The 26,204-nt window shown below is 47.0% G+C and overlaps 1 protein-coding gene across 2 annotated transcripts; it reads left to right on the top strand.

Moving 5' to 3' along the window:
* The first annotated feature begins 264 nt into the window (after positions 1–264).
* Positions 265–26,204, top strand: LOC139059164 (uncharacterized). 2 transcript variants are annotated; one of them, XR_011513971.1, is made up of 2 exons: positions 265–495; positions 26,067–26,204. XR_011513971.1 is itself a non-coding variant. In XM_070537170.1 (2 exons), exons 1-2 carry the CDS (start codon positions 374–376, stop codon positions 22,038–22,040), a joined length of 675 nt encoding a protein of 224 aa, XP_070393271.1. In that variant the 5' UTR covers positions 265–373; the 3' UTR covers positions 22,041–23,179. The 2 variants fall into 2 exon arrangements, 1 of the variants encoding a protein (XP_070393271.1); XM_070537170.1 differs by lacking the exon at positions 26,067–26,204 and adding an exon at positions 21,488–23,179.

Here is a 26,204-nt window from a genome sequence, read left to right as displayed (position 1 = left end):
GTTTCTTATCGCTAAATATGTCGTGTCATCTTCGTAGCCTCCCTATCGGACGGTTTCAGGATATTTTAGTAACGCATGAAAAATGTCGTAGCGCCTCCTGGCCAGCGCTGGTTCCCCATACGGCCCTTAATTTTTTGGTATGCTCTCAAGCGGAACAGCTCCTGGCGGTGCAATGACGCTGCATGTGCTCTCGCGACAAGCGATAGTCTACTAACTGTCCACGGTTACCAAGGTTACCGTGACGTATATGCCGTCTTGGGGAAGTGTAAAGACAGTCGGTTGCACGCACACGGCGGCAGCATGCGCGCTGTGAGCGCGGGAATTTCTTGGCACTAAACGCGTAAAAAGGTGCTGGTCCATTGCCGCGGAAGCAATGCAAGCCTTCATCGTAAACTCTGTGTTTCTAGGAAGAAATGAAGAGGTGAATAACCGCCCCACAGCACTGCGGCGGTTGCACCAGGTGGCGAAAAATCCAGGACAACAAATTTACGAAAGGTACGATGTCTTACTTATAAGCAGCATTAGTAGATTGAAAGCAAAATTTCAGGTTAACAGCAGAAAAGCAAAAAACAAAACAAAACAAAGAAATAAACGCCCTAGCGAGAAGCAAACCGCAATGAAGTAATGTTACTTCGCATGCTGACTGTCGCGCGATTCGCTGTTCCGGCTGAACCACCGAACCTCTCGTGCTTAACGTCCTCAAGAAGCACGCATCGCAGGCTCAATTTGGTTGAATGTCTGTGAATACATGACGCGTAGCGTTGGTAGCTAAGATTTAGTGCGCGCTTCCATCGCGTTCGGGCGAATGCTTTCTCTCCTCAAGCACCACTTTTTTTTTTTTGGCGCAAGTGATTTGATATGTCACATGGACAATTCTTGCAAGAACTTACTCATAACTTGTATTAGGCCATTTTAAAGCTTCGAATACTGAGCTTTGAGCCACAGTCTCGCTCCATGCCAATAACTGCTTGATTGTCTAGGACAGTGGGACAAAGCTGTTTTCGATTGTCTAGGTGTAAAGGCGCTGTTTACTTGTTTCTGTCATGCAGACATTATGTCCAGCGGAGCTTGTGCCTTCAGCGTATGTCTTTCTTGCACTGGTGTTTCTCTATTGTGACTCGCAATCTTAGCTTTCTTTTGCCGCTTTGTGTCTGTCTAACCTATTTAGACCGAACATAAGAAAAAAAAAGACCTTTAGGATTTCTTTGGTGCTGGGCGTAAACGAACACACATTAGATGGGTGTCTCAAACACAGTAGCCCGAACATGTAGCGCGCTGCATCATGAATGTGTGCACTGGTTCAGACGTTAGCATGCGCCGGTGCGCAATCTGGGAGGACACAGAAGACGACGGGGATTTGGCGCGTGCACCATTACGTGACGAAGCGTGTCCCACCAGCATGCCGACGCTTAACGCGATGCCAACCATGCGATCTCGGAGGCTACGCAAAAAGAGCAGGATTTCTCATGGGACGTAACGCGCGCCCCCCCTAGATGGCGCAGCGAATTCAGAGGGAAGTGCTAGAGAGAAGCCCGGCTGCAGTATATGGCTCATGCATGATGCGTTTCAGTGGTGGAAATATGGTGTAGCACTACATTTCTTGGAGTGCTAATTGCATTAATGTGGACAGTCACCATGGGATGGATTCAGCCGGAATATGTTGTTTTCTCTTTTCTTTTACTTAATGTGTGTGTTGCAGATAATCTTCTGGTCTTTTTCATCGAGCAAATAAGTATCTGCTGTGGCAGTCCTGGCGCTTGGCTATAAATGAAATGAATGTGAAATGCCGTTGGCAAAATAACTTTTTAAGATTGCTTACTTCTTGCTCACCGCCGCGTCACTAAAGGCTCATTCACACAAGGCCAACACAAATCCGATTTCGGTGGGCCGAGTGTCGGCGACAGCGTTTTTTCCTTCGTGTCGGAGCCACTGTCGCACTTTACCAAAGCCAAGCTCTCCGCTGACCATCGGCAGATTGTCGGCGTCGGTACAGTGTGACAGAGGCACCGACACGAAGGAAAAAAACGTTGTTGCCAACAGTAGGCAGACCGAAATCGGTGTTGTGTTGGCTTAGTGTGATTGAGCCCTAAGGCACCTGCCGGTGTTTTTATGGTCTACGAGCCTTAATGAAACTTTGTAAATAGCGTGTGTGTGTGTGTGTGTGTGTGTGTGTGTGTGTGTGTGTGTGTGTGTGTGTGTGTGTTTGTGTGTGTGTGTGTGTTTGTGTGTGTGTTTGAATATATCTCTGAGATTTCACGTGCCAAAGGCATGATTTGATTAGAATCCCGCCGTATGTGAGGAACTCCGCAATAATTTTGACCACCTGGGGTTCTGTAAAGTGCACCTGATACACGGTACACGCGCGTTTTTGCCTTTCACACTCATCAAAACGTGGTCGCCACGGCTGGGATTCGATTCCGCGTCTTCGGTCTTAGTAGCCCGACACCCTATTCACTAGACCACCACGGCGTGTGTATGTGTGTGTATGTGTGTGTGTGTCGGTCACTGTGAACCCAATATTTAACACCAAGCGCTTGGAATAGCATTCCAGCTGATCAGCCAAGCATAATTACCTATAGTAGAGTGAAACGGATAGCTGCACGAACATTCCGCAAAACGCAGGAGGACCTAAGGTTCCAGTGGAAATTTTTTCCTTGAAAGACAGGACACATACTTTCTGGCCATTTGAGAAGACACACTAGCTGCGTCTCCATAAATGCAACAGTAGTGATTCGAAGCGGTTACAACGACAATGACGACAACAACAACAACAACAACAGCAGCAACTACAACAACATCAACAACGACGACGACGACAGCAACAACATTGACACGTGTTATTATTTACCTTTCTTTCAAAAACCGCATTTCACCCGCTAACCAATTATCACTCAGAGCAAGGCGCACCTGCATGATTGGAACTCGCTGGAATGTTATCGATTCTATCTGCTGTGTATCTTCTCGCAGAGCCTTGTGTAATCAGATTGTATGCGTGACACGAATCGTGTAGCGGTTTCAGGAAGGCACGCGGGCACCAGCGATTACCCTGGAACCTTCGATGAGTCATGAATAAAAGCCGGCGCACTTGACCTGCAGATCCGATTTTCAACCACCGGCGAATGTGCTCGCTGCAGTCGTTGTGCCTGACTGTTTCTTGTTTTATCTTGGCACAGGTTCGCCCAGTAAAGAGTTACTTTCGTTATTTGGTTTTCTATACCGTGTTCTTCACCGTGACTACAACGTGACATTATGAACAGCCACTGCAGGCAAGTGCAGCTACCGCCAAACTTAACCCTAACAGCTGGAAGAGCAGTTCACATAGTCCCCAGCCGTGCAGGGAATCACTGACGAGTACCATCGCCGTCAACAATCATTATAGGTCTCCGGTTTGGCTGCACCATTTCAGGGAATAGCGCACTCGAGTCCTCCATTAAAGTGCCGCACTTGAAGCCTGCACTGGGACAGCAGCTGGTACAACACTAGTTGATGGTTCCCGTGCACTTGCTAGCTTGAAAGTGCCGGCGCTGCCGAAGCTCTTCATACAGCAGGCTACATAAAGCAGTACTATTTGATTATCCATACGCGGACGTACGTTTGCTACTTTGGTTACAAAAAGAGTCAGTCGAGCTGACATAAGGAGTATATTTGCGAATTATGTGGTTAACTCTGGAGACGTTGGTGAAGCCGTCTAGCATGCTCAATTTGTTTCGTTTAAGAGGCTTTCTTTTCTAAAAGTAGCATCCCCACTTCTCTGGCACAGCGTAGCGCTAGCATGACAGAAGTTGTGGGGATAGTTAAGAAAATAAAATTACTCTTGGGATTCATGCACTCACGTTCTTTTTTTTCAAAAGAGGCTTAAATCACCCGCAGTTGATGACAGCGCTCGTAGGTCACTGCACTTTTCTCGCCGGTTTGCGAGAATGTCGAAGCGCGCAGGTGCCGCGCTGCACTCGCACGAAGTGAACTCTGGCGTCACCGCGCGCGGCACTCTCGGGAATTGGTTCAGAAAGAGCAGCTGTATCGAAGAGCCCCAAATATATGCGAGCATCCGTTTCGTTTTCCATGAGTACTGCATGCGTTGCTTCTTTGTTATTTATTGTGCACTGAAAGGTAATAAATCACATGAGGTTGCATACGAATATTCTGACGGTCAGACGTTATCAAAATAGGATTGGAATTATTGTGCAATACCGTAATAAATTCAGCCCCCCCCCCGCCAACCCCAGCTATCACATTTATGTTTATTCTTTTTTATCAAATCCCGGTGAGGGAGGTCATAGACAATATAGAGTTATAGTTCAGCGGGCGAGCGGGTGAGCGTATAGATGCCAGTGGGCATGTGCGGCACCACATGCGCAGTGACGGCAACGCTGACCTGCTCATCCGCTGGCTCGCTGAGCTATAACTCTGTAATGGTTGTTCGTTTCCGTAGCGCTTATCTCCGCTCACGTTCGGTGCTCGCCTGTCGACATCATTGGTTGGAGTGCGAGTTCGAAGTGTGAGCTTTCACAAACGTAAGACCTGTGAAAATGCCCAACTGCCGTAGAACAAAAGGCGTGGAAAGCGTTGCGCAAAACGATAAGATATGAATCGGTCACATTGTGTGCTGCAGCGTGGTGCTTGAAATACATACATGACAGGCAAACAGGAGCTCTCTAATGCGCGATTGCCATTCCTTGGGACCTTCAGCCCGTATGCTGCATGTCTGTGTTTGTCTGGGTCTAACCTCTTTACCGTCCACTTCGGTCACTGGGTAAGCCATGACCTAATGGGTAGAGCGTAAGGTTAATGCGCTAAGGAAATTGTGTTCGAATCCAACTGCTGGACCAAGTTGGGTCACTGAGTATGTGACATTTAGTAGGAGCTCCTCTTCAATGAAGCAATTAGGCGCCAAGTTGCGTCACTGGCCACCGTATTCACAAACCAAACTTATCGGGATGGGGCTACTTACGAAAGGACGAGAAAAGTATAATGGCAAAAGAAGGTCTGTTTCGAAAACGCACCTAAAAGCGCTGTAAGTGTGGCTTATGAAAGGCACCCTTCACTCGTTAAGTGTTTTACCAAGGAGCGAGGCTAGATAATTTTTTTGCTACGATCGAAATATTTAGTTTGGCAAGATTTGAACTCCCTTTATTACAAGAAAGGAATAATGGCGTGCACACAAGCACCTGTGCATAAATAATGTATAAATACTTGATAAAACGTGATGAAATGCTCGCCGTTTTCGGTCAGTCCATCATTTACATCTGACCACGCTGGTGGGACCCCGTCGACGCAGCGCACGCTTTTGTACCGACGTCTCGAGCTTGATTTTGTCCACGATGCCTTTTCTTTCCTTCCTGCGTCTTGTTTTGCCATGATGTTTTGCTTCGCACGCTTTCTTTTTCTTATTTATAAGTAGTTGTGGATTATTTGCCATACTTTTCATCAGTATCATCGTTTAAATAGTTCTGGAGTTCTTTTCTTTGTAAACTTCGTTCAGGATGGAACAGCGCAAAATTAACTTCACCGACGAAGAGCGCACCAACCTCGTGGATCTAACGGATAGACATCGCAGTGTGCTTGAATGCAAGAAAACTGACCCGTTGTCTATCCACGCAAAAAAAGAAGGCGCAGGAGAAGTGGCCCGGCAAGTTTAACATTTGCCACAGCGTGCGGCCACACGCTGTGGCAACTGTTAAACTTGCCGGCCAACTTTTCCTGCGCAGGTGAAACAGGTGAAGAAATGCTCCGTAATGCCAAAGAAAGCTGGCTCCGTGCGAAAGCCGAAGACACACGTGAATTCTTCAAAACAGGTGAGCATTGTATTATTCCTCACTTGCCGAAATTGCTTCAACTTGCTTCTCGCTTAAGAAAAAAGTATATTTGATGAAATGCGCGGGAAAACACGGGAACCTAGCGCTACAGCTGGTTTCGAGCGCCATCAACAACAGCTTGTGCGCGTGTATACGGAACAGTGGCGTGGAAGCAGTCAATTCATCACCATAAATAACGTTGCACCGAACTTGGTTGATTGTAACATGCAAGCAAACAAAGGCATTGTAAGTGCATACGCTCGTGTGTTTTCCGCGACACACTTGCACGACCGGCAAACTTGCTCATATTTTGGTGCCTTGAAGGCTTCAGTTGCTATCTCAAAGGGCGTCTTGGTGTGAAGGGAACGCTAGCTTATTAGTTTGCAGAGCGTGCAAATGCAGCCTTTGGCCGAACGCCATCAACTAGCTTTGTCTGTAGGCTTGTCGTTTGCTGTAATGAAATACCAGGAGCAAACAAAACTTGGGCACAATTGCAGTGCATTAGTATATGCACCGTGTTGTGTGCGTGTGTGCACAGCGACCTGTGTGTATATTTTGTTTGCGCTGGGCTAGCAGGGCTTCCAAATGACGTATGACAGCTACACCGTAAAGTGTGCATATGTTTCTGGCCGCATGTTCGAAGCAGTGGAACTGAAGAGGCATGAATAAATATTTAGTGATTCGGAAATTTTGTTAACGCTGATATTTGCCACTCAAAGGTGATGGCACACCGGCGAAAAGCCATATGAGCGACGAACTACTGAGGGTCGGTGTGGTGGCATCCCACATGACCAGACACCTTGCAAACCCCTTCGATAGTGACCTCACTGGGCCTGACACAGCACAGAGCCCACGCCAGCTGTAGCAGCACTGCTGGCTTCGTCACAGCCGGAACGAAGCACACATGCACATTCTGAGTATGAGCTGATCTGAAATCATACCCATCTTCAAAGACGCTGACAAAAACTTAGTTGAGAACTACCGACCGATATCGCTAACGCGCATATGCTGTAAAATGATGGAACATATTATTGCATCTCATGTTTACCAACATCTAGAGTCGAACAACTTCGATTTTCATAATCAACATGGTTTCAGGAGAGGTTTGTCGTGCGGAACGCAACTGCTTGAATTTACGACAGATTTACATTTGAACATGGACTCAAAACTTCAAACTGACAGCATCTTTCTGGATTTTTCTAACGCTTTTGACCACGTAGCTCATTGTCGCCTATTTTTGAAGTTATCATCATTAAAACTTGATTCACTAACTCTATCCTGGCTTCGAAATTTTCTTTCTAACAGAAAGCACTTTACTTTCGCTAACAGCTTCTCCTCGCCCCTTTCAGATGTTTCATCCGGTGTACCACAAGGAAGTGTTCTTGGTCCCTTACTCTTTCTGTTATACATTAATGACATACCCAATAACTTATCATCATGCATGCGCATTTTCGCTGACGACTGCATTATCTGTCGTTCTATTAACACCTCCGATGACCACCTGATCCTCCAAAATGGTCTTAACCAAATTAATAATTGGTGTGACACCTGGCTAATGACTTTAACTTCATCAAAATGTAAAGTGATGCCCTTCACTCGCAAACGCACTAACTTGGACTATTCTTACTGTATTAAAAATGTCCCATTATCTCGGACCTCATCATTTAAATACCTAGGCGTAAACCTTTCAACAAACCTCTCCTGGAATTCTCACATTACCACCATCTGTGCCAGTGCTTTTCGATCACTGAGTTACCTGCGACGTAACCTTCGGAACTCACTTCCACTTATCCGCAAACTGGCATTGCAAACATTTGTTCGCCCTCGACTTGAGTTCGCCGCTCCAGTCTGGTCTTCCCACCAAAATTACTTAATTACCATGCTGGAATCAACCCAAAATAGAGCCGCACGTTCCATTTCTCAAAATTATGACTACTGTTCTAGCTTAACTCAAAGATTCATCTTTCACTTCAGCTGCTAAGTAATCGTCGTGAAATAGCCGTTTTGTCATTATTTCATGAATACGCCCACCACACTAACAAACGTTACCTACACCTAGAAACGTCATCGCACACGTCGCACAGTATATATAATCATCATAGCTTCACGCGCATCTATGGTAAAACAGAAGCATATAACTGGTCTGCAATCCCACGTGCCATTCGGCTCTGGAGAGAGAGAGAGAGAGAGAGAGAGAGAGAAACTTTATTTTGGTTCCTTCAAGGATTTAGCGTCTCGAGGTCTCGGTCGTCTTGGGCGCCGGCGACTTGGAGCCTCTTCCAGCAAGGGTGGGCCCCTATTCCAGGGCTCCACTGAGCCTAGCTACCTCACTAGCGTGCTGCACTAAGGCCCTTTGGGCCGTGAGCTCGCAGCTGGTAAGCCGACTCTCCCATTGCTCCGCACTCGGGTTATTGTGTTGGTGGAATGATTTATTGTGTTTACATTCCCATGTGACATGGTATAGTGTGGGTGTGGCCCCGCACCATGGGCAGGTGTCTCTATATTGTGTTGGGTACATTTTGTTTAGGATGTATAAATTTGGGAAGGAGTTTGTCTGCAATCTGCGCCAACTCGTTGCTTCCTCCTGCGTTAGAGCTTTGTGCGGTGGGGGATATTTGGCTCTCGTCCCTCTGTATAAGTTTAAGATTTCTGTGTATCCTCCCTCACAAGCGTGTGGGTGATACTCCGGGGCGCGCGACTGCTCTGCTCGGAACGTGGTCTCTCGAGCTAGGCTGTCTGCCCTTTCGTTACCCTCTATGCCTGCGTGGGCCGGAATCCAAATTAACTTGTGCGTAACGTTCCTCTCCGCGAAGTTGGCTCCGCCAAGAATTCTGAGGGCGGCTTTGCTAATCCTGCCCCGCGTGTAATTTCTGCACGCTTCCTTCGAGTCTGTTAGGATGTTTAGAGGCCTGCCTGTCCTATATCCTTCTACTGCCGCCAGCGCCACGGCAATTTCTTCGGCCTCCGCTGTGTCGGCTGCCTTTGCCGTCGCACATGTGATCAGAATCCCGTCGCCGTCCACCACCACCGCCATGGCCATGCGCTTCCCTTCTCGCGGGTACGTGGTAGCATCCGTGTACACCGTGTTCTCTAGTAGCGCGAGTGTCTTTTCCACGTATTCGGCTCGCGCCTGCCTTCTACTCTCGTGGAGGTTGGGGTCCATGTTCTTAGGTACTGGCCTAACGCTTATTGTTTTTCTTAAGCAGTCGGGCACGTCTGCGTATCTATCTACGTGTCCACTCGTGTCCCGTCCCAGCCTAGTCAGGAGCGCTCTCCTTGCAGGGGTGCTTTTGAGTCTGGCTTTGTGCGTTTCAAGCAGGGCTTCCGCCAGTTCGCTGAAAGTGTTGCTGATGCCCAGTTGGAGCAGTTTTTCGTTTGAAGTGTTTTTCGGCAGATGGAGAGCCGTCTTGTATGCTTTCCTGATTATCGTGTCCGCCTGTTCCCTCTCTCCTTTGGTCATCGCGTGGTACGGTAGCGAGTAGATGACTCGGCTGACGACCAGGCTGCCGACGAGTTAGAGTGTGTCTTCCTCTTTCATGCCGTATCTTTTTTGGGAGACCCTGTTGATCATCCGGCCCACCTGCTCCGTCACTTTGCTCAGCAGGCTGATGGCGTGGCTGCATTTTCTGCTGCCCTGTAGCCACATGCCCAGGATTTTGATCATATTCTTTTCCGGGATGTTTTGACCATCAAGCGTTACTTCCAGCGTTACTTGGGTGGGGTGTCTACCTACTCTCAGTAATTCGGATTTTTCTGTGGAGCATACCAGTCCCCTTTCTCTGGTGTACTTTTCGACACAGCGCGCAGCCTCTTGTATCTACTCTTGTTTTTCTCCCAGTGAACCTTGCGTGACCCAAACCGTGACGTCGTCCACGTACATCGCGTGTTGGATGCCCTGAATCTCGCCAAGTCGTTTTGCCAGGCCGATCATCGCCACATTAAATAACACGGGCGATATCACGGAGCCTTGGGGTGTGCCTTTACACGGTGTGGAGAAGGTGTCGCTCCTCAACTCCCCCAGTCCTACCGTTGCCGTTCTGTCGGTTAGGAAGTCCTTGACGTAGTCGTGTACTTTCCTTCCGCAGTTGGTGTTGTTGAGGCCCTCCATTATGGCCGCGTGGCTGACGTTGTCGAAGGCGCCTTTGATGTCGAGGGCCATCACAACATTTTCACCCGCCTTAGGCATTGTGTCGAGTACCTCCTCTTTGAGTTGCAGGAGGACGTCCTGCGTCGATAGGTTGGCCCTGAAGCCATACATGCTGTCAGGGTACCACCTCCCGTTCTCCAGGTGCTGCTGGATCCTTCTGGTGACTATTCTCTCATACAGTTTTCCCAGGCACGACGTAAGCGAGATCGGCCTGAGATTCTCGATCTGTAGTTTCTTGCCCGGCTTGGGTATCATGACCACGATGGCGTGTTTCCATTCCGCCGGTACCTTCCCCTCTTGCCAGAGCGTGTTGAGGTACGACGTCAGCTGATGGACTGCCTCGTCGCTTAGGTTTCTTATGAGCGAGTTTCGAATCTTGTCCGCTCCCGCCGCTGTATTCTTGGTGGCCGCTCTCACGGCCTCGGTGACCTCCTCTCTTGTGATGGGTCGGTCCATTTTCGGGTTTTCCTCACCGAGATAATCTCCTATGTAACCTTCGATTTGGTCTTTCCCGTAGCATTTTTCTCAGACTTCTTTCAGAAGCTGCTCTTCGGGACCTTCGTACTGGTGGACCAGTCTTTGGATCGATTTGGCTCTGGAACAACCTTCCCGTGAACATAGTTGCGGAAACTGACCGCGAAAAATTCAAGCACTCACTTAACTCGCTTAACCCTTGTTAACCGTTAATATCACACTCATTGTTCTGTGTTATTTTTTCTACCTTTTTCTTGCTCCGTTATACGTTTGTTACAAACTTTTATTGTACTCATATGCAGCTTTATGTAGCTAATGTTCCTCTGACTCTTAGGCTGTGCACTTGGCTGCTGTTTTCTTTTCTTATTGTTGTTACTAGATTGTACGTACTGGATTGTATGCCCCCTTACTCAATCCCCAACTAGGGGCCTTGTAAGGTATATTACAAATAAATAAATAAATAAATAAATAAATAAATAAATAAATAAATAAATAAATAAATAAATAAATAAATAAATAAATAAATAAATAGTAGATCCGGACTAATTATTCAGGAAACTAGATTTGCTAATACAGAAACGCAGAAAATGAGGCATTGCAGGTGGCTAATGAGCAACTCATTCTGTATTCTGCATTTGACACAGCAGTATTGCAAGAAACTAAGCTACTTTTTAACGTCAGAATGCTGCCATTACTTTTGCGCATCATGACGATGAGGTTGGAGCAGCGGAGAAAGGGTTTTATTTTTGTTTCGGTATGGTGGACGCTACAACGAGGAATGCATTCGTTGAAAATGTCTTGAAGGCTTCCAAAACTGGTTTTTAAGGTGCGTTTGTGCATTATTTCACTGCTTTCATGTCAATGTTACAAACATAAAGTGCTTCTTTTTTACAGTGGAGTAGTTAAGGCCACCAAAATTGCGTGTGTTTGCAATGTACAAGACATATAGGTCAATATGCTCTTGCACAGCCTGCACCGAGAGAAACGCCCTAATGTTATCTGCACTGAACTTACCCGAGGGACAATACCATGTGGAGAAAACTGTAAATTGATCAGACAACATGAGCTTTTTTCATGGGTGCATATGCTGTGTGCTTTAACACACAGCATATATGTGTTAAAACATACATATGCTGTGTATTTAAGTTGTTGCGACATGCGAGTTGAAAAGCAGGCAGACTTGCTGTCAGGCAAATCTGGCAAATGTTTTCAAAGCACCTCTTTTTCTTTTTGAATAGTGCCCATAATTGCCTTATGGGCATGGGTCACGCAGAACTCTGCTAAGGTTGTGAAGCGCCGCACATGCCGTGATGACTATAATTGAGGTGTCTGTTTCAATTTGTAGTTAAGGTATAATTAAGGTATAATTTAAGGTATAGTTAAGGTATAATATAAGGTATAATTGAGGTGTCCGTTTCAAGGAAGTGTTAAGGTAGGCTATAGAGGCTACCTTAACCAAGCCTTGCTTATTACGGCCACAAGTACTAGAAAGGTTCTGCGATAAGTACAAGGTTGGTTGTTGAAACGCGTTAAGGGATGTTTGGTGACTTAAGTGGTAAACATAAGTTTGGTTTGTGAACGCGGGGATGAGTATGTGCCACTCTTCAATGACAAAAAATATCATTAAATTTTTTTCCTGCGGCGGCTGAAATGGAACCTGCCTCATGTAGATTCAACCATCTTGTCTGAATATATTCAGGTCATGCATGGACTTCACCGCGATGGCGCTAGATGGCATAGCGTGTTCAGAGGGAAGCTTGTGAGAGGAGCTCGTCTGCCGTACACGCTTCGTTGCTTCAATATTGCATCAATGTCGACATTCATCCTAAGATGCATTTTGTAGAGATTTCAAAAAGCCTTCTTTTAGCTTCTAGCTCATTATTTTGTGGCAACCAAACGTTTTTCAGTAAACAGCTTTCCATAAAGTCCTGAGATAGGTCGAAGTGGTAAATCCTTGATCCTTCTCTCTTGACAGCTGTTATTTGCGTTTGTGTAGTGTCTTAACAGGTCTGTGGGTGTTCGTGTTAATTAGTTATAAAGGTGCACTGGTGGTGCTGACAATATATTAATCTCTTGCACCTACGTTGCGAAAACAGAAAGAGCTGTTTTTAACTTTTCAGAACACATGCGCGCGTAGTGCACAGTATTGCCGGGGCATGTAAAACAGAGTTCCAAGGAAAGAACGCTACACAAGGTACCAGGGGAAGGAGAAGTCGTCGTCGTCAGCAGCAGCAAGCAGCAGCAACAGCAAGCAGCGGTGGCAGGAGCAGCAAGCAGCAGCGGCAGCAGCAGTGGCGGCGGCGTCAGCAGCTTATTTTACATCCACTGCAAGAGGAAAGCCTCTCCGCCATCTCCAATTGTCCCTGTTCCGCGTCAACCGACTCCAACCAAAACCCGAAAATTTCCTAATTTCGTCGTACCACCTAAACTTCTGTCGTCCTCTACTGCGCTTCCCTTCTTTTGGTACCCAGTCTGTCACCCTAATGGTCCAATGGTTATCTACTCTACGCATTACATGACCTGCCCAGCGCCATTTTTTTTCTCTTCATGCCGATTTGAATGTCATCTATACCCGGTTGTTCTCTGATCCAAAGCGCTCTCTTTCTGTTTCTTAAAGTTATGCCTTGCATTCTTCGTTCCATCGCCCTTTGCGTGGTCCTTAACTTGTTTTCAAGTTTCTTTGTCAGTCTCCAAGTCTCTGCTCCATATGTCATCACCGGCAAAATGCACTGATTGTATGCCTTCCTTTTCAATGATAATGGTAACCTTCTAGTCAGGAGCACACAATGTCTGCCGTATGCAGTCGAACCCATTCTTATTCTTCTGTGAATTTTCTTCTCATGATCAGGGTGTCCTGTGATTAGTTGACCTAGGCAAACGTACTCCTTCGCAGAGCCTAGTGACTGACTGGCGATCCTGAATTCTTGTTTCTTTGCTTGGGTATTCATCATTATCTTCGTCTTCTGCATATTAATCTTCAGCCCCACTCTTACACTCCTTCTGTTAAAGTCCTCAATCATTTGTTGTATTTGATCTGCAGTGTTGCTGAATAGAACAATGTCACCGACAAACCGAAGGTTGCTGAGGTATTCGCCGTCGATCCTTACTCCTAAACCTTCCCAGTTTAGTGGCTTGAATATTTCTTCCAAGCACGCAGTGACTAGCATTGGAGTGATTGTGTCTCCTTGTCTGACACCTTTCTTTATGGGTATCCTCCTACTTTTCTTGTGTAGAATTAAGGTGGCTGTGGAATCTGTAGATATTTTCCGTGGTAGGCGGTCTGTACTCCTTAATTACACATTGCCTCTATGACCGCTGGTATCTACTGAATCAAATGTTTTGAAAGGCACATCTATGCACAAAGGCACAAATCTATGAATGGCACACAGAGAGGTTTATTGTACTCTGCGGATTTCTCGGTAACCTGTTTAATGACATGGATGTGATCTATAGTAGAGAATTCCCTCCTGAAGCCCGCTTTTTCCCTTGGTTTAATGAAGTCAAGTGTTGCTCTTATCCTGACGAAGATAACTTTAGTAAATATTTTCTATAATACTGGGAGTAAGCTAATAGGCCTATTATTTTTCAGTTCTTTAATGACTCCCTTTTTGGGTATTAGTATAATGTTTGCATTCTTCCAGTTTTTTGGGACCCTTGCAATTGATAGACATTTCGTATAGAGAGCCGCCAGCTTTTCAAGCATTATATCTCCTCCGTCTTTGATTAGACTGGCTGTTAATCTATGTTCTCCTGCCGCTTGTCCCCGTTTCATTTCTTGCAAGGCCCTTCTCACATCATCTGTAATTATAGGAGGAGTTTCTGTATTCTGTTCATTATCGTTTCGAAGGGAGTTCTCCTGAGTCCTCTGGATCACTATAGAATTCTTCCACTGCATTTATTATACCTTCGAGATCGCTGATGATATTGTCCTGCTTATCTTTCAGTGCATACATCTTGGCTTATCCTATGCCAAGATTCCTTCTCACTGAATTCAGGCTGCGTCCATTCCTTACGGCTTCTCAGTCTTTCTCACGTTATAATTTCGAATATCACTTATTTTCGCCTTGTTGATCAGTTTTGTCAGTTCCGCGAATTCCATCTTATCTCTTAAGTTGTACACTTTCATTCTTTGTCGTTTCTTTATTAGGTCCTTTGTTCTAAGGATGTTCTTAGGATGAAAATTTGTTTGCAAGTGCCAGCCTAATTTTGTCTGCTTTTACCTTTACTCCCTCTAAGTTGACCTGTTTCTTCTTGACCAATTTTACTCTTTCTCTCTTCAAATTGAGGTGAATCCTAGCCCTCACTAACCTTTGACCATTACACTTTACCCTACCTATCACTTCTACATCCTGCACTATGCTGGGATCTGCAGAAAGTATGAAATCAATTTTATTCCTTGTTTCACCATTAGGGCTTTTCCAGGTCCACTTTCTGTTGCTACGCTTCAGCTTATTAATTTCTGCGAATTCTACCAGCACCTCTCCTCTAGTGTTTCTAGAATCGACGCCGTAGTTGCCAGTTGCCTGTTCACGCGCCTGCTTTTTCCCCACTTTTGCATTGAAGTCACCCATTAGTACTGTATACCGAGTTTGCACTTTTCTCTTCGCTAATTAAACATCTTCATAAAACTGATCTACTTCCTCATCGTCGTGACTGGATTTTGGAGCGTAGGCTTGTGCTGCCTTTAATCTATACCACTTATTAAGTTTCATTACGACTATTGATACCGTCTCACTAATGCTGTAGAATTCGTCAATGTTGCCCGCTATGTCCTTATGGATTAAGAATCCTACTCCGTATTGCTTCTTATCCGGGAGACCTCTATACCAGAGGACATGGCTGTTATTCAGCAACGTATAAGCCTCACCAGTTCTAATCTCACTAAGACTGAGGATATTCCAACAACGTCTGATAGTACCTCAAAGAGTACTACTAAGCTAGCCTCACTCGACAGAGTTCGGCAATTAAAGGTCCACAGGGTGAGTTCCCATTAGTGGCCTGTCCGGACCCAGAGAGTGTTAGCACCCTCTGCTGCGTTACCGGTCTGACCACCCCCTTGGACAGATGCTCCGCAGCTGCTGGGGACTGAGAGCCGTGAGTTGATTGTAGATATTATTGGGGAGGTAGGGGCCGAATACTGCACTAGAGAGGCCACTTTCTGTTCTAGTGAGTGAGTGAGTGAGTGAGTGAGTGAGTGAGTGAGTGAGTGAGTGAGTGAGTGAGTGAGTGAGTGAGTGAGTGAGTGAGTGAGTGAGTGAGTGAGTGAGTGAGTGAGTGAGTGAGTGAGTGAGTGAGTGAGTGAGTGAGTGAGTGAGTGAGTGAGTGAGTGAGTGAGTGAGTGAGTGAGTGAGTGAGTGAGTGAGTGAGTGAGTGAGTGAGTGAGTGAGTGAGTGAGTGAGTGAGTGAGTGAGTGAGTGAGTGAGTGAGTGAGTGAGTGAGTGAGTGAGTGAGTGAGTGAGTGAGTGAGTGAGTGAGTGAGTGAGTGAGTGAGTGAGTGAGTGAGTGAGTGAGTGAGGTAACTTTATTTTGGTCCAGAGAAGACGCAGGGGAGACCCCGCGCCACCCGGCTAGTCCCACGTAGGGACCGCCAAGCCGAGCTTGACGGCCCGATCGCGGGCACTCTGGACGGCCAGGGTTTGGTCGTTGAGTTCGGGGCTGCCCAAGAGCGCAGCCCACCTATCCTCGCTGAAGGAGGAGCCGATGGCATCACACCCCCTCAACACATGGTTCAATGTTGCCCTTAGTCCACAGGCAGGGCAGTCCGCACTGGGGTATCTTTCGGAGTATATGGCAAGAAAAACCGCGTGGTTAGGGTACGCACTGGCTTGTAAAAGTCGAAGGGTAACCGCCCGCGCCCTACATAAGGCGGGGTGCGGGAGGGGGAAGACCGGTCTTGACAGATAGTAGTGCGTGGTGATCTCATTAAACATAAGCAAGGGTTCCCCGCGGGGCTGAGGGACTGCTGAGGCGGCGCGGCCAGTGAGTCCTCGCGCGGCCTCGTGTGCGCCCTCGTTAGGGTTAGAGGGAGAACCCTCCATCGACCCCAAGTGAGCGGGAAACCAAAATAGAGAATGCGGAGAGATACTTTTGGTGCTTTGGAGAATGCGGAGGGCCTGGGGGGAGACCATACCGGTTTGGTAAGCCTTAATGGCTGCCTTGGAATCACTATATATTGCCTCTCTGCGACCATCGAGCACAGCCAGCGCGATTGCAACCTGTTCGGCTACCACGGGCCTTGAAGTGCGTACCGTAGCGCAGCAAGTGAGCCTTGAATTGGAGTCTACGATGGAGACGGCGAATGCCTCTTGTTGGACATATGCCGCGGCATCCACGAAGCTTGCCTCAATGTGGTTATTGCGGACATGCTCGAGTAGAGCTCTACCCCTGGCCCGACGTCTGCCGACGTTGTTTGCGGGGTGCATATTGCGGGGCAGGGGCGCGATGTGGAGTTGAGACCTGATGTCGCTGGGAATCCGCATGGCGTCAGGGCACTGGTCGACAGGATTGAGGCCCATCTCGTCGAGTATCTTGCGGCCCGTCGGGGTGCCGGATAGCCTGAGCAGCTGTGAGTGCTCTTGTGCCTCGATAATCTCTTCGAGCTTGTTGTGGACTCCGAGCTTCAACAGGTTTTCGGTTTGGGTGCTTGCAGGCAAGCCGAAGGCAAGCTTAAAAACCTTTCTGATGAGTGAATTGATCTTGTTCCTCTCAGCCACATGCCAATTATGCATGGCCGCCCAGTATGAAAGGTGGCAGAGAACAAAAGCATGTGTAATGCGGATGAGATTTTCTTCCTTGATTCCCCGATGCCTGTTGGCGATCCTCCGAATGAGGCCGAGAGCACTCTCCGTCTTGGCGGTGATCTTTCTGAGTGCGGTTCCATTGCAACCGTTAGACTCGATATACATCCCCAATATTCGGAGTGAGTCCACTCTAGGCACCGGAGACCCGTCACCAGTGAAAAGCCGTATTTCGCTTTCGGACGCCGGTTTCCAATCACGATGGCCGCCACCTCTGGGTCTTTTCATGTAGAGAAGTAGCTCAGATTTTGATGGAGAACATCTGAGCCCAGTGGGGCGGAGGAAGCGCTCGGTCGCATCGATGGCGCTCTGCATGGCGGCTTCAACTTGGCCGTCGCTCCCGCCGACGCACCAGATGGTGATGTCATCTGCGTAGATAGTGTGGTTGATTCCTTGAATCTTCTCGAGCTCCTTAGAAAGCCCGATCATTGCGTTGTTAAATAATGTTGGCGAGATGACTGAGCCCTGAGGCGTGCCGCGTGAACCGAGGGTGATCTCTTGCGAAAGGTATCCTTCGATCTTGAGCTTGGCAGGTCTCTGGCTAAGGAAGGATCGGACGAAGTCGTAGACCCTCTTCCCGAGCCCGAGGCCGGCAATAGACTGGAGAATGAACTCGTGTGAAATATTGTCGAATGCCTTCTGCAGGTCTAGTCTAAGGATGGCTCTGGTATTTCCCGTGCTCCGGTCGATGATCTGATGCTTTATCAGCTTCATGGCGTCCTGTGTCGAGAGGCCGGCTCTGAAACCAATCATATTGTGGGTGTACATGTCATTGGCCTCGATGTGCACCTTGAGCCAGTTGAGCAAGGCATGCTCTGCAACCTTACCAACGCAGGACGTCAGGGAAATTGGTCTTAGATTCTCTATTCCTGGTGCTTTACCGGGTTTGGGGATGAGTACCGTGCAGGCCGCCTTCCACTGTGTGGGGACCTGTCCACTGCGCCAGACTTCATTAATCCTTGCAGTGAGGAAGTCGATCGACTCATCATCGAGATTCCTCAGCATCCTGTTAGTGACGCCATCTGGACCATCTGACCATCTGGACTAGTGAGGGAGTGTCTTAGTTGAAGCTTGGTGGGCCTTCCTCATTTGGTTGTACGTGCATTAGTATAGCTCTATTCGCTCTCGGCATCTTTCGCCGGTGTCAGGCGCCACTGCAAGCCTGCAGGTGTAGTGCACTGGAGGATGTCATATTTAGATACACCATCGTAAGGAAAAAAAGACAGAAAAGGAAAGGGGGGATTTGAACTTCCGACTACCTCAACCGGGCATACGACATAGCCCACTAAGATAATCCCGCAGGCGGCTAGGCTACCTTGTCGCCGAAAAGCGCGGCCCAGAGGGCCCTACTTGCCTAAGAGAGCCACTGATTTGTCCGCCCTTTGTCCGATTTGTCCGCCCGTTGCACAATATAGTATCAATTCTCCGTGGCCCCAAGATCTTGTTTCCCGAATCTCACGTACGGACACGGTCTTGAACGCGCCTAGATAGGCGATATATTTTCGCTGAAATTGAACAGCACTTAACACTTGCGTGTAAAAATAAAGAAGGGAAACGTTTTCAGGGCTTACCGAGGGGCCTCAGGCCGCGTATCATTCGTTCGTCGCCTCTGCCTGTCTCTTGGCGTCCGAAAGCTAGCGCTCCCGGGCATCCAGAATGGTGAGTCGTGTCACCGTATCGATACCGCTCTGAACCTCACGCAAAGGAAGCGTCCTTGAAAGCTCCCAATGGTGTCTCCACCCTTTCTTCAGCGTCCCATAAGATGTGTCCCAAGAGGTATGCAATATTTTAATCACTACTTCTTGAGCACCTTTGAGGTGTTATTTTGGCATGTACAATTGCATGAAGTGCATGAAGGACATAATTGAGATCCTATCGTAAAATGCTTTCGAGACATGATAGTCACATGCACATCTCGTGTACGCACTTCAATAGCTTTGTTGGATCATATTTATGACCACATGGACAACATTTAGGACTTCATGACATTAGAATATAAAATTATGATGCAGTTAGAAAGGTAGTCTTATCATTTTAAGAAATCCATGCTAGCAATAACAATAGATGATATTATTTAGCATTTATAGGAAAGCATGAGCTATGACAGATACTGTACAACGAGCTGTGGATTAATTTGGGCCACCTTATATGTATATGCATTTAATGTACTGGTAAATCTCAATAAAGTGGGTGCTATTGTATATTCTGTCGCCATAAGTGTGTTGACACCCCCCTTCCCCCCCCCCCCAGGGGCTGGAAATTGAATCTGATCTCATGCACAGCAGCAACAAAGTGAACAATAAAGCAACTGTGCCCCAGTGGCAAGTAGAATGACATACACTAGTGTCAAAGGATATGGAGGCTATGTATAAACGCAGGAAATTCATAAAAGCAGGCTATGTAGCGCATTAGTAGAAGTAGTGCTGCCTAATTGCGGCACCAGGTGATTTAAATGTGCGATGAGTGGTATTGTAAAATTAATATGTCCCGATCGTGGTCGAAAGTTGCCGGATTCCGAATTGGGATCATAGATGAAAATCAGCCGCCTAGGCTCTGCGTCTACGGCGATGTCGCGAACTTATCGCTCCACGCCCTCGCTGTTACGGCGGCAATGTGTCAGGCCGCCAAAGGGATAAGATTCCAGAATCGCAACCGTGAGCGGCCGTATGGAGGAGTCCAGCGGAAGAGTGAAATAGGTCAGTTCGCATCGCTCAACGACCACACGAAACTGCTAATCATTATCAAATAGCAGGTTCTCCAAAAACGCATAAATGTGTACTGCTGTGTGCTTCAGACGTTGCCGTGTTTAACAGCTGGTGCTCGGGCGCAGCAGCTGCTGACAACTTTCGCAAGGATGGTTAGGTGCACTTGCAGGAAGCAACACTTCTCATATAACTTGAAAACTTATACGGGTGTTATTCAGAATGTTCACGAGCAATGTTATAATGAATCAAACGTTTTTTTAGATACCAATTGAAGCAAATATATAGATAATCCTCTAGTTAACCCAGAAATGATGTATAGCAGGAAAGTGCCACCGAGGAGCAAAAGATAGGCATTCCACCACGTTCAGATTTCGCGCTCTGACCAGCCTGCTTCGAACGTGCGCCGCTGATGGCGCGAGCGCCGTTACAACTCCACGAGAAGCGCAGACGCGACTTTATGTTATTCGGGGATCCGCCTGCCGTCTCGACGTCGACGCGGCGCGGGCAGTGTGTCTCCTTTCGAGAAGGCTCACATGTGGCGCGCGGTCCGTCGGAGGCTGCAGCTCGATGTCGATGCGCTCGTGAGAGGATCGTGGCCCGGACGGTTTCCGATTCGCGCGGCGCGTTCACGTGGGCTCCCCAGTATCGCTTCGCAAGGGATCTTCCAGATGACGAGTGGATAACAGTGCTTTGTGTGTCTCTCTCTATGTTTCTGTGCGTCCTGACGCGAAACCGTGCCAATTCTCGCCGGCTTTTGTTCTCGCACTCGTGTTCGACAACTCGCGCGCTTTTTCAAGTGATTCCAAGCGGCCCGTTCGTGGATAGGAGTGCGGCTCTCTGTGATGCATATCGCTAGGGCTGTTTCTGCGCTTTGCCAACTAGTTAAAAAAGTTAAATGAGAATTAGAAGGCGTCTATACATCGCGATTGTAACGCTAATATTTGGCTATGTAGCGCATTAGCAGACAATGATATTAGAAGGCTGCGTAAACAACAGAGAAGTTTTCGGCAATATTCAACGCTTTTCGTTGAGCGAGACGTAGCAGCGCTTCCGGCATTACAGAAGATGCTTATCGTGGAAGCTTCCGCCGGTGAGATTCTCAAGACTATTATCTAGAAAAACTACTTAGGTTATAGAAACAGTCGCCCCTAGCACTAGAGCCTCGTGTCAAGTTTACGCCACGACTTGTGCAGCCAAGCATGTTCACGAAAACAGAAGGTACTGTGGGCTCTGTGAAATAATGACAATTATCTTGCTCGTGTTTTCCGATCTGCTTCGCCTTTAGCTTCTTTTCGCGAGTAGTTTGTCGTTACTCGACAGCAGCACACGGATAACAATTACTTGGAAATTCGCCGAAGCCATCTTCAAGTAACATGAGCTGGCAGCTAAGAATTTCGGATCTTGACCCACAGCTTACCACAGCTGCTGCGGGAAAGGGCTAGATTGTTGGTTTGGTATCGTAAGTGCGTGTCCTTCCACGTGGCCAAAAAATACGCGCCGTCGATTTGGCACCATGAACGCCGAAATGGAAGTGAATACGGTGCGCGCTGAAAACGGGGCAGTTCGCAGTGCCTACGGTGATCCCGAAATCGGTCAGGACGTCCCGAAGAGCGTCAGCGGAAACGCCAAGAACCACCACGCCCCGGTGATCAACATCGACCCCGGCGTCGAGTCTGGCGTTCTGCTGCGAGTGCCAGACTTGCCCTTCTCTAGAGGCACCTCGTCGGCCGAATCCCTGGGTGCTACTCCTAATCAGTTTCTCAACCTGCCGAGTCCCGCCGAGCATCGTCGACACTCGATGCAAGACGGCCGCAGCCCGCACAACCACCACCACCACCGGCGGCATCGCGACCGCAAGCGCTCCTGCCCCGACGTACGCAGCTCGGCAGACCGGCGTCGCCGCGGAAGCCGCAGCCCTATGGCTCCGCAGGGCCTGACGGTGACCGGCGGGGTGGATTCGATGAGCGTGACCCCTTCGTCTTCGCGTCGCTCTAGCGCCAGCAGCCTGAGTCGCCGCTCGTCCCGGGACAGCGAGTGCTGCGCGCACAGCCGTCGCTCGTCCCGGGCTGACGACGGAAGCCGCAGGTTTGTCGGTGAACAATGCCTCTCGTTCAGTTCGTAAAAATGATAGGCCGTTACGATACGCAGGTGGACGACTGTGAAACGGCACGTTTCCTATGCGCTCATGCTAGTATATTTTTTTTCTTTGTTGTGCTCAGTGAGTATGTGTATGTATAACGAAATTGCTTTTGAGTGCTGATTTCTTACAACCAGCAAAGCATAATATGTGCTCTGCGTGCCGCTGCCTCTTTTTCTAAAGCGATAGCTTTAGGGGTCCCTTAACGCAGGGAATCCGGCGTCGTCGGCGTTGTCCGTGCGTTGGACAAGAGCGATAACTCCCGATAGAAATAAAGAATTCATAAATTCGTTAACAGGTCAAAGGCGGCTCGCACTGACGCCAAATTCCTCGGGGAGATTTTTTGTAACCACAGAAATGCAATTGAGCTGAAAAAAAAAAGAAATTGGGGTTTGAATCCAGGACGTTCGGAAAGCGAAACGGGCACGAAGATTCGTTGGTTCAAGCATGTTAGGTGGAGTCTTTGAGACTGCTTTGTGGCGTTTGACTTAGTAAAGTGTCTTGGAGAAATGTATTGTTGCATGCACGGTAATTATGAGTACGGTAATTAAGAATGGGCTAATTAGACTGAAATGAATGCAAGTTTTGAGGTGGTTCATTGTACTTAACCAAATGGATGCCTTTATAGGGGATGTACCGATAAGCAGCTTGTGTTTCGATTTCGTGAAGTGTCTTAGAGAAACGTACTGACGTGTGCGTGGTAATTGTGAGTATGCTAATAAGGAATGGGGTAATTAGATAGAAGTAAACGCATGTTGTGGCTCATCAAACATTAAATGAGTGAATGCATGTTTATGTGTGATGTAGGTCGTGGTGACAAACGAGAGCATGAGAAGCGGCCAGAGACCCTGTAAAGCTGTCGCATTCCATTCTTAAAGGCGAAGCTTAAGTGTCTGTCAAGTTGTTTTTTTCACCCGATTGCGTTCTCTAGCTGTTTCGCTGTAAAATTGGCACATATATTCTAGCATTTCCTCGGCTTTTACCTGTGTCTCATAAAGGAATCTTGTAGTGACGTTCTATTGAATAAAGTGCTAATTAAAGAAAATTCAATGAATGACTTCGCGTATTTTTTTTTAAGCGTTGAGAAACGAATTGTCATAAAAACTGTGCATTCGAAATGTGAACATCAGTGACGAATGCGCAATTTTGTACGACAGCGGACAACTTACGGGGCTCAGGTTCATTTGCTGCTAGTAATTCTCGGCAGCATATCTCTATGCAAAATAGTGCATTGAGCCTACCGCTCGTATCAAATATTAGCAGATATATATTTTTTTCATTTATGTGATGTTGACGAAGAGTCCATGGCTCACTGTTGTGCAGTTACGCTTTTCGTGATCATTTTCAGACCCTTAGTGCGGTGCTGGCTCAGTCACATACGCAACAGAGCGCACTGAGAAAATTTCGGGGAAAGAAGAGCAGAAGCCCCTGGGCTTTCACTTAAATTGCGTTGTCCCTCGCAATAAACGAACTCAGAGGACTGTGTTCTTTTTTTGCAAATAAACATGTAAAGAAGAAAACACACTTGTTTCCCGTGTTGCTGGGACTTTATTGCCTTTGCCAACCTTTCGGGCATTCCAAAAGAACAATGCGACTGAATATTGATTGTTATATTGCGCAGACGCTATATTCATGGTGCCTTTTTTTTTTTAGTTGCGCCACATTCTAAAAAAATTGCCGCAAGCAGATAGCACAATCTAACCCTTGATCTAGATTACTCGTTGAGGCGGCCACTACTCCTATAAGATATCAAAATACCTAACTGAATAAATAACATAATTACACAAACTATCTTTCTCATTACTTACTTTAAACGGCACACATATCAATTGACGAATCGTAGCCGGTGACTTTGCAAGGCGAATCCACTTGGAATCAATTCTCAGCACTACGCCAACTTCGAGGTAACTTTGTAAGGACCCCACGAAATGCAGTTACGTCCAAGTCACTCTCGTGCTACTTGCATAAACCGGCGTTTCTTATAAACAAAGTAAGTAGAACAACACTTTATTTTTACCGCGAGTTTGATGGCGCGTATCGCAAAACCAGCGCCATCCTGAGAATTGATGTTCAGTCAATGTGCCTTGCGTACTCAACAAAACATTTCATAGATTGAAATATGTGCCATTACGTAACTAATAAAAAATATTTGGCCCAATTACATTTATTATATTACTGATTAGATTAAACATTTCGATTTTTCTTAGAAGTAATGGCCATCTTATTGCATAATTTTGATCAAGGGTTATAATTGTGCCTTTGACACTACGCTGCTTTTTTCATCGAACAACGTTGAAAGGCTGGTTTCAACTGCAAACTCTGTTCTTAATAAAGTACACAGATGGTCACAGGATAATGGCTTAAGAATTAACACTGACAAAACAAAAGCTATTTTATTTCAACCAAAAAATAAAGGTGTGAGCTTAGAGACCGACATTATAATAGGTTCTTCAAGAATTGAGCTTGTTCAGTCTGCGAAGACGTTAGGTGTCTTTTTTGACAGCCATATGTTATGGACTAATCACATCGACTTCCTTGGAGGCAAACTTGCCCAAGTAGCTGGGGCGCTCTTCAGCTTGAGACCGCTGCCACGCAAGGTCAAACTTCTTTTGTACAACGCTCTCTTCCTGAGTCACGTACACTACTGCTGCCTCGTGTGGAGTACAACGTCTGCTACAAACATAAACCGGTTATTCTTGCTTCAAAAAAAGGCAATACGTAGTATCTGTAATGCTCCAGTAGACGCTCACACTATTCTCACACTCGTCTCTATTCAAACAGTTGAATTTACTCACACTGCATTCTCTGTCGCAGTTGAGGCTGTTGCTAGCCTATCGTAAAGAAGCAAAACAATTAAGCCAGCCATACATCACATCGTTAGCACAGCTAACTAGAAACAGAACAGAATACAGTACACGGTCACCTGAACACTGGTATGTGCCGCACCCTCGCACTAACTATTCTCTTCAAATGTTGTACCACCGCTTGCCACGCCTATTAAACACGCTTAAATGTAATAACATAGATGTCACCTCCTGTCCTGTATCGCATTTATTTGAGCATTTCAGTGACATTTTGAAGACGATTTAATGGGTTGTTTGTGACTATTTTCTGAAGTAGACTGTCGTCACATATCTCAATTTTGATATTAGCCTCTGTCAAATCGTGTCTCGCTCTTTCCTAAAATGATTACCTTGTTCTATTGCTGCTTCTTTTGTACAATACTGTACACTGTGGTTTCGCGTAGTTTTTATGATTTGTAACGTTTTTCTTTTTTTTTTCTTTTCTCCATTGCACTTCTGTTTGCTGGCATACTGTCTAAGCCAAGTTGTCATTGTCTTTGTTTTTTTTTTTCGCTTATGTATTGTTTTGTCGGCTCAAAAAAGTGCCTGTGCCTTCTGCTGCTGCCCTCAGACCGGGTTTAAGGCCCGTCAAGTTGCTGCGAGCAACTTTTTCCTTAAATCCCCCATAAATTGTACGTTTATGGAAATAAAGGCATTTGTATTTGTATTTGTATTTGTATTCGTCTGCCACGGACAATTTTCAAAATTTGCTGCAGCTAAAGAAACCCTGTATATATGGCATAGCTAGTCTATGCGGTCGCGTTGCCATTCAAGCGGAAAGAATAGATTATTTTAACGTAGAAAACTCGCTAATGCGTCAAGTTTCACGCTTATAATGTCTGAGTGCAAGTACTCTTCATGAATGGCAAATTTCTCTGCAAACAGAGTTTTACTGTGCATAAATTCGCAAGTTCGCGCTCTCCGACTCCTTTACTGTGTTTAGGCTCCGTTCGTGGCGTAATTCTTTACTTGCCATTGTTCGTCATGCGACGACGAGCGGCCGGTACCAGGCCCGTAATGTCGCCAATCTCTCTTTCATATTCAAAAGCGTAGTATAAACCTATATTGGCGTCCTTTTCAGCGCCATTGCGCTCGTACCTGGTTCTCGCGCGTTGTTTCTGCGTGTTCAAGAAAAGTAAGGAAAGTGACCGGCTTCGCAACGTCGCAGGTCTTCCAAGTGCGACGACAGTCGTCGCTCGTCACGGGCGACCGACGACACCGGAGGAGTCGGACACAGCAGTCGGCGCTCGTCACGCAGTGCCGGGGACGACGAGCGCCGGTGCTCGGAGGACAGGTACCACCACCA

The sequence above is a fragment of the Dermacentor albipictus genome, chromosome 4 (genome assembly GCF_038994185.2).
Source record: "Dermacentor albipictus isolate Rhodes 1998 colony chromosome 4, USDA_Dalb.pri_finalv2, whole genome shotgun sequence".
NCBI classification, from domain to species: domain Eukaryota; kingdom Metazoa; phylum Arthropoda; class Arachnida; order Ixodida; family Ixodidae; genus Dermacentor; species Dermacentor albipictus.
The sequence above is the reverse complement of the archived record's forward strand: the minus strand, read 5'-3'. Positions and strand labels throughout refer to the sequence as shown.

Coding starts and splice junctions, on each gene's coding strand:
- LOC139059164 (XM_070537170.1), top strand. CDS start 374: ATGCAAGCCTTCATCGTAAACTCTGTGTTTCTAGGAAGAAATGAAGAG. Junction 496..21,487: donor GGACAACAAATTTACGAAAG/GTACGATGTCTT, acceptor GGCAGTTCGCAG/TGCCTACGGTGATCCCGAAA.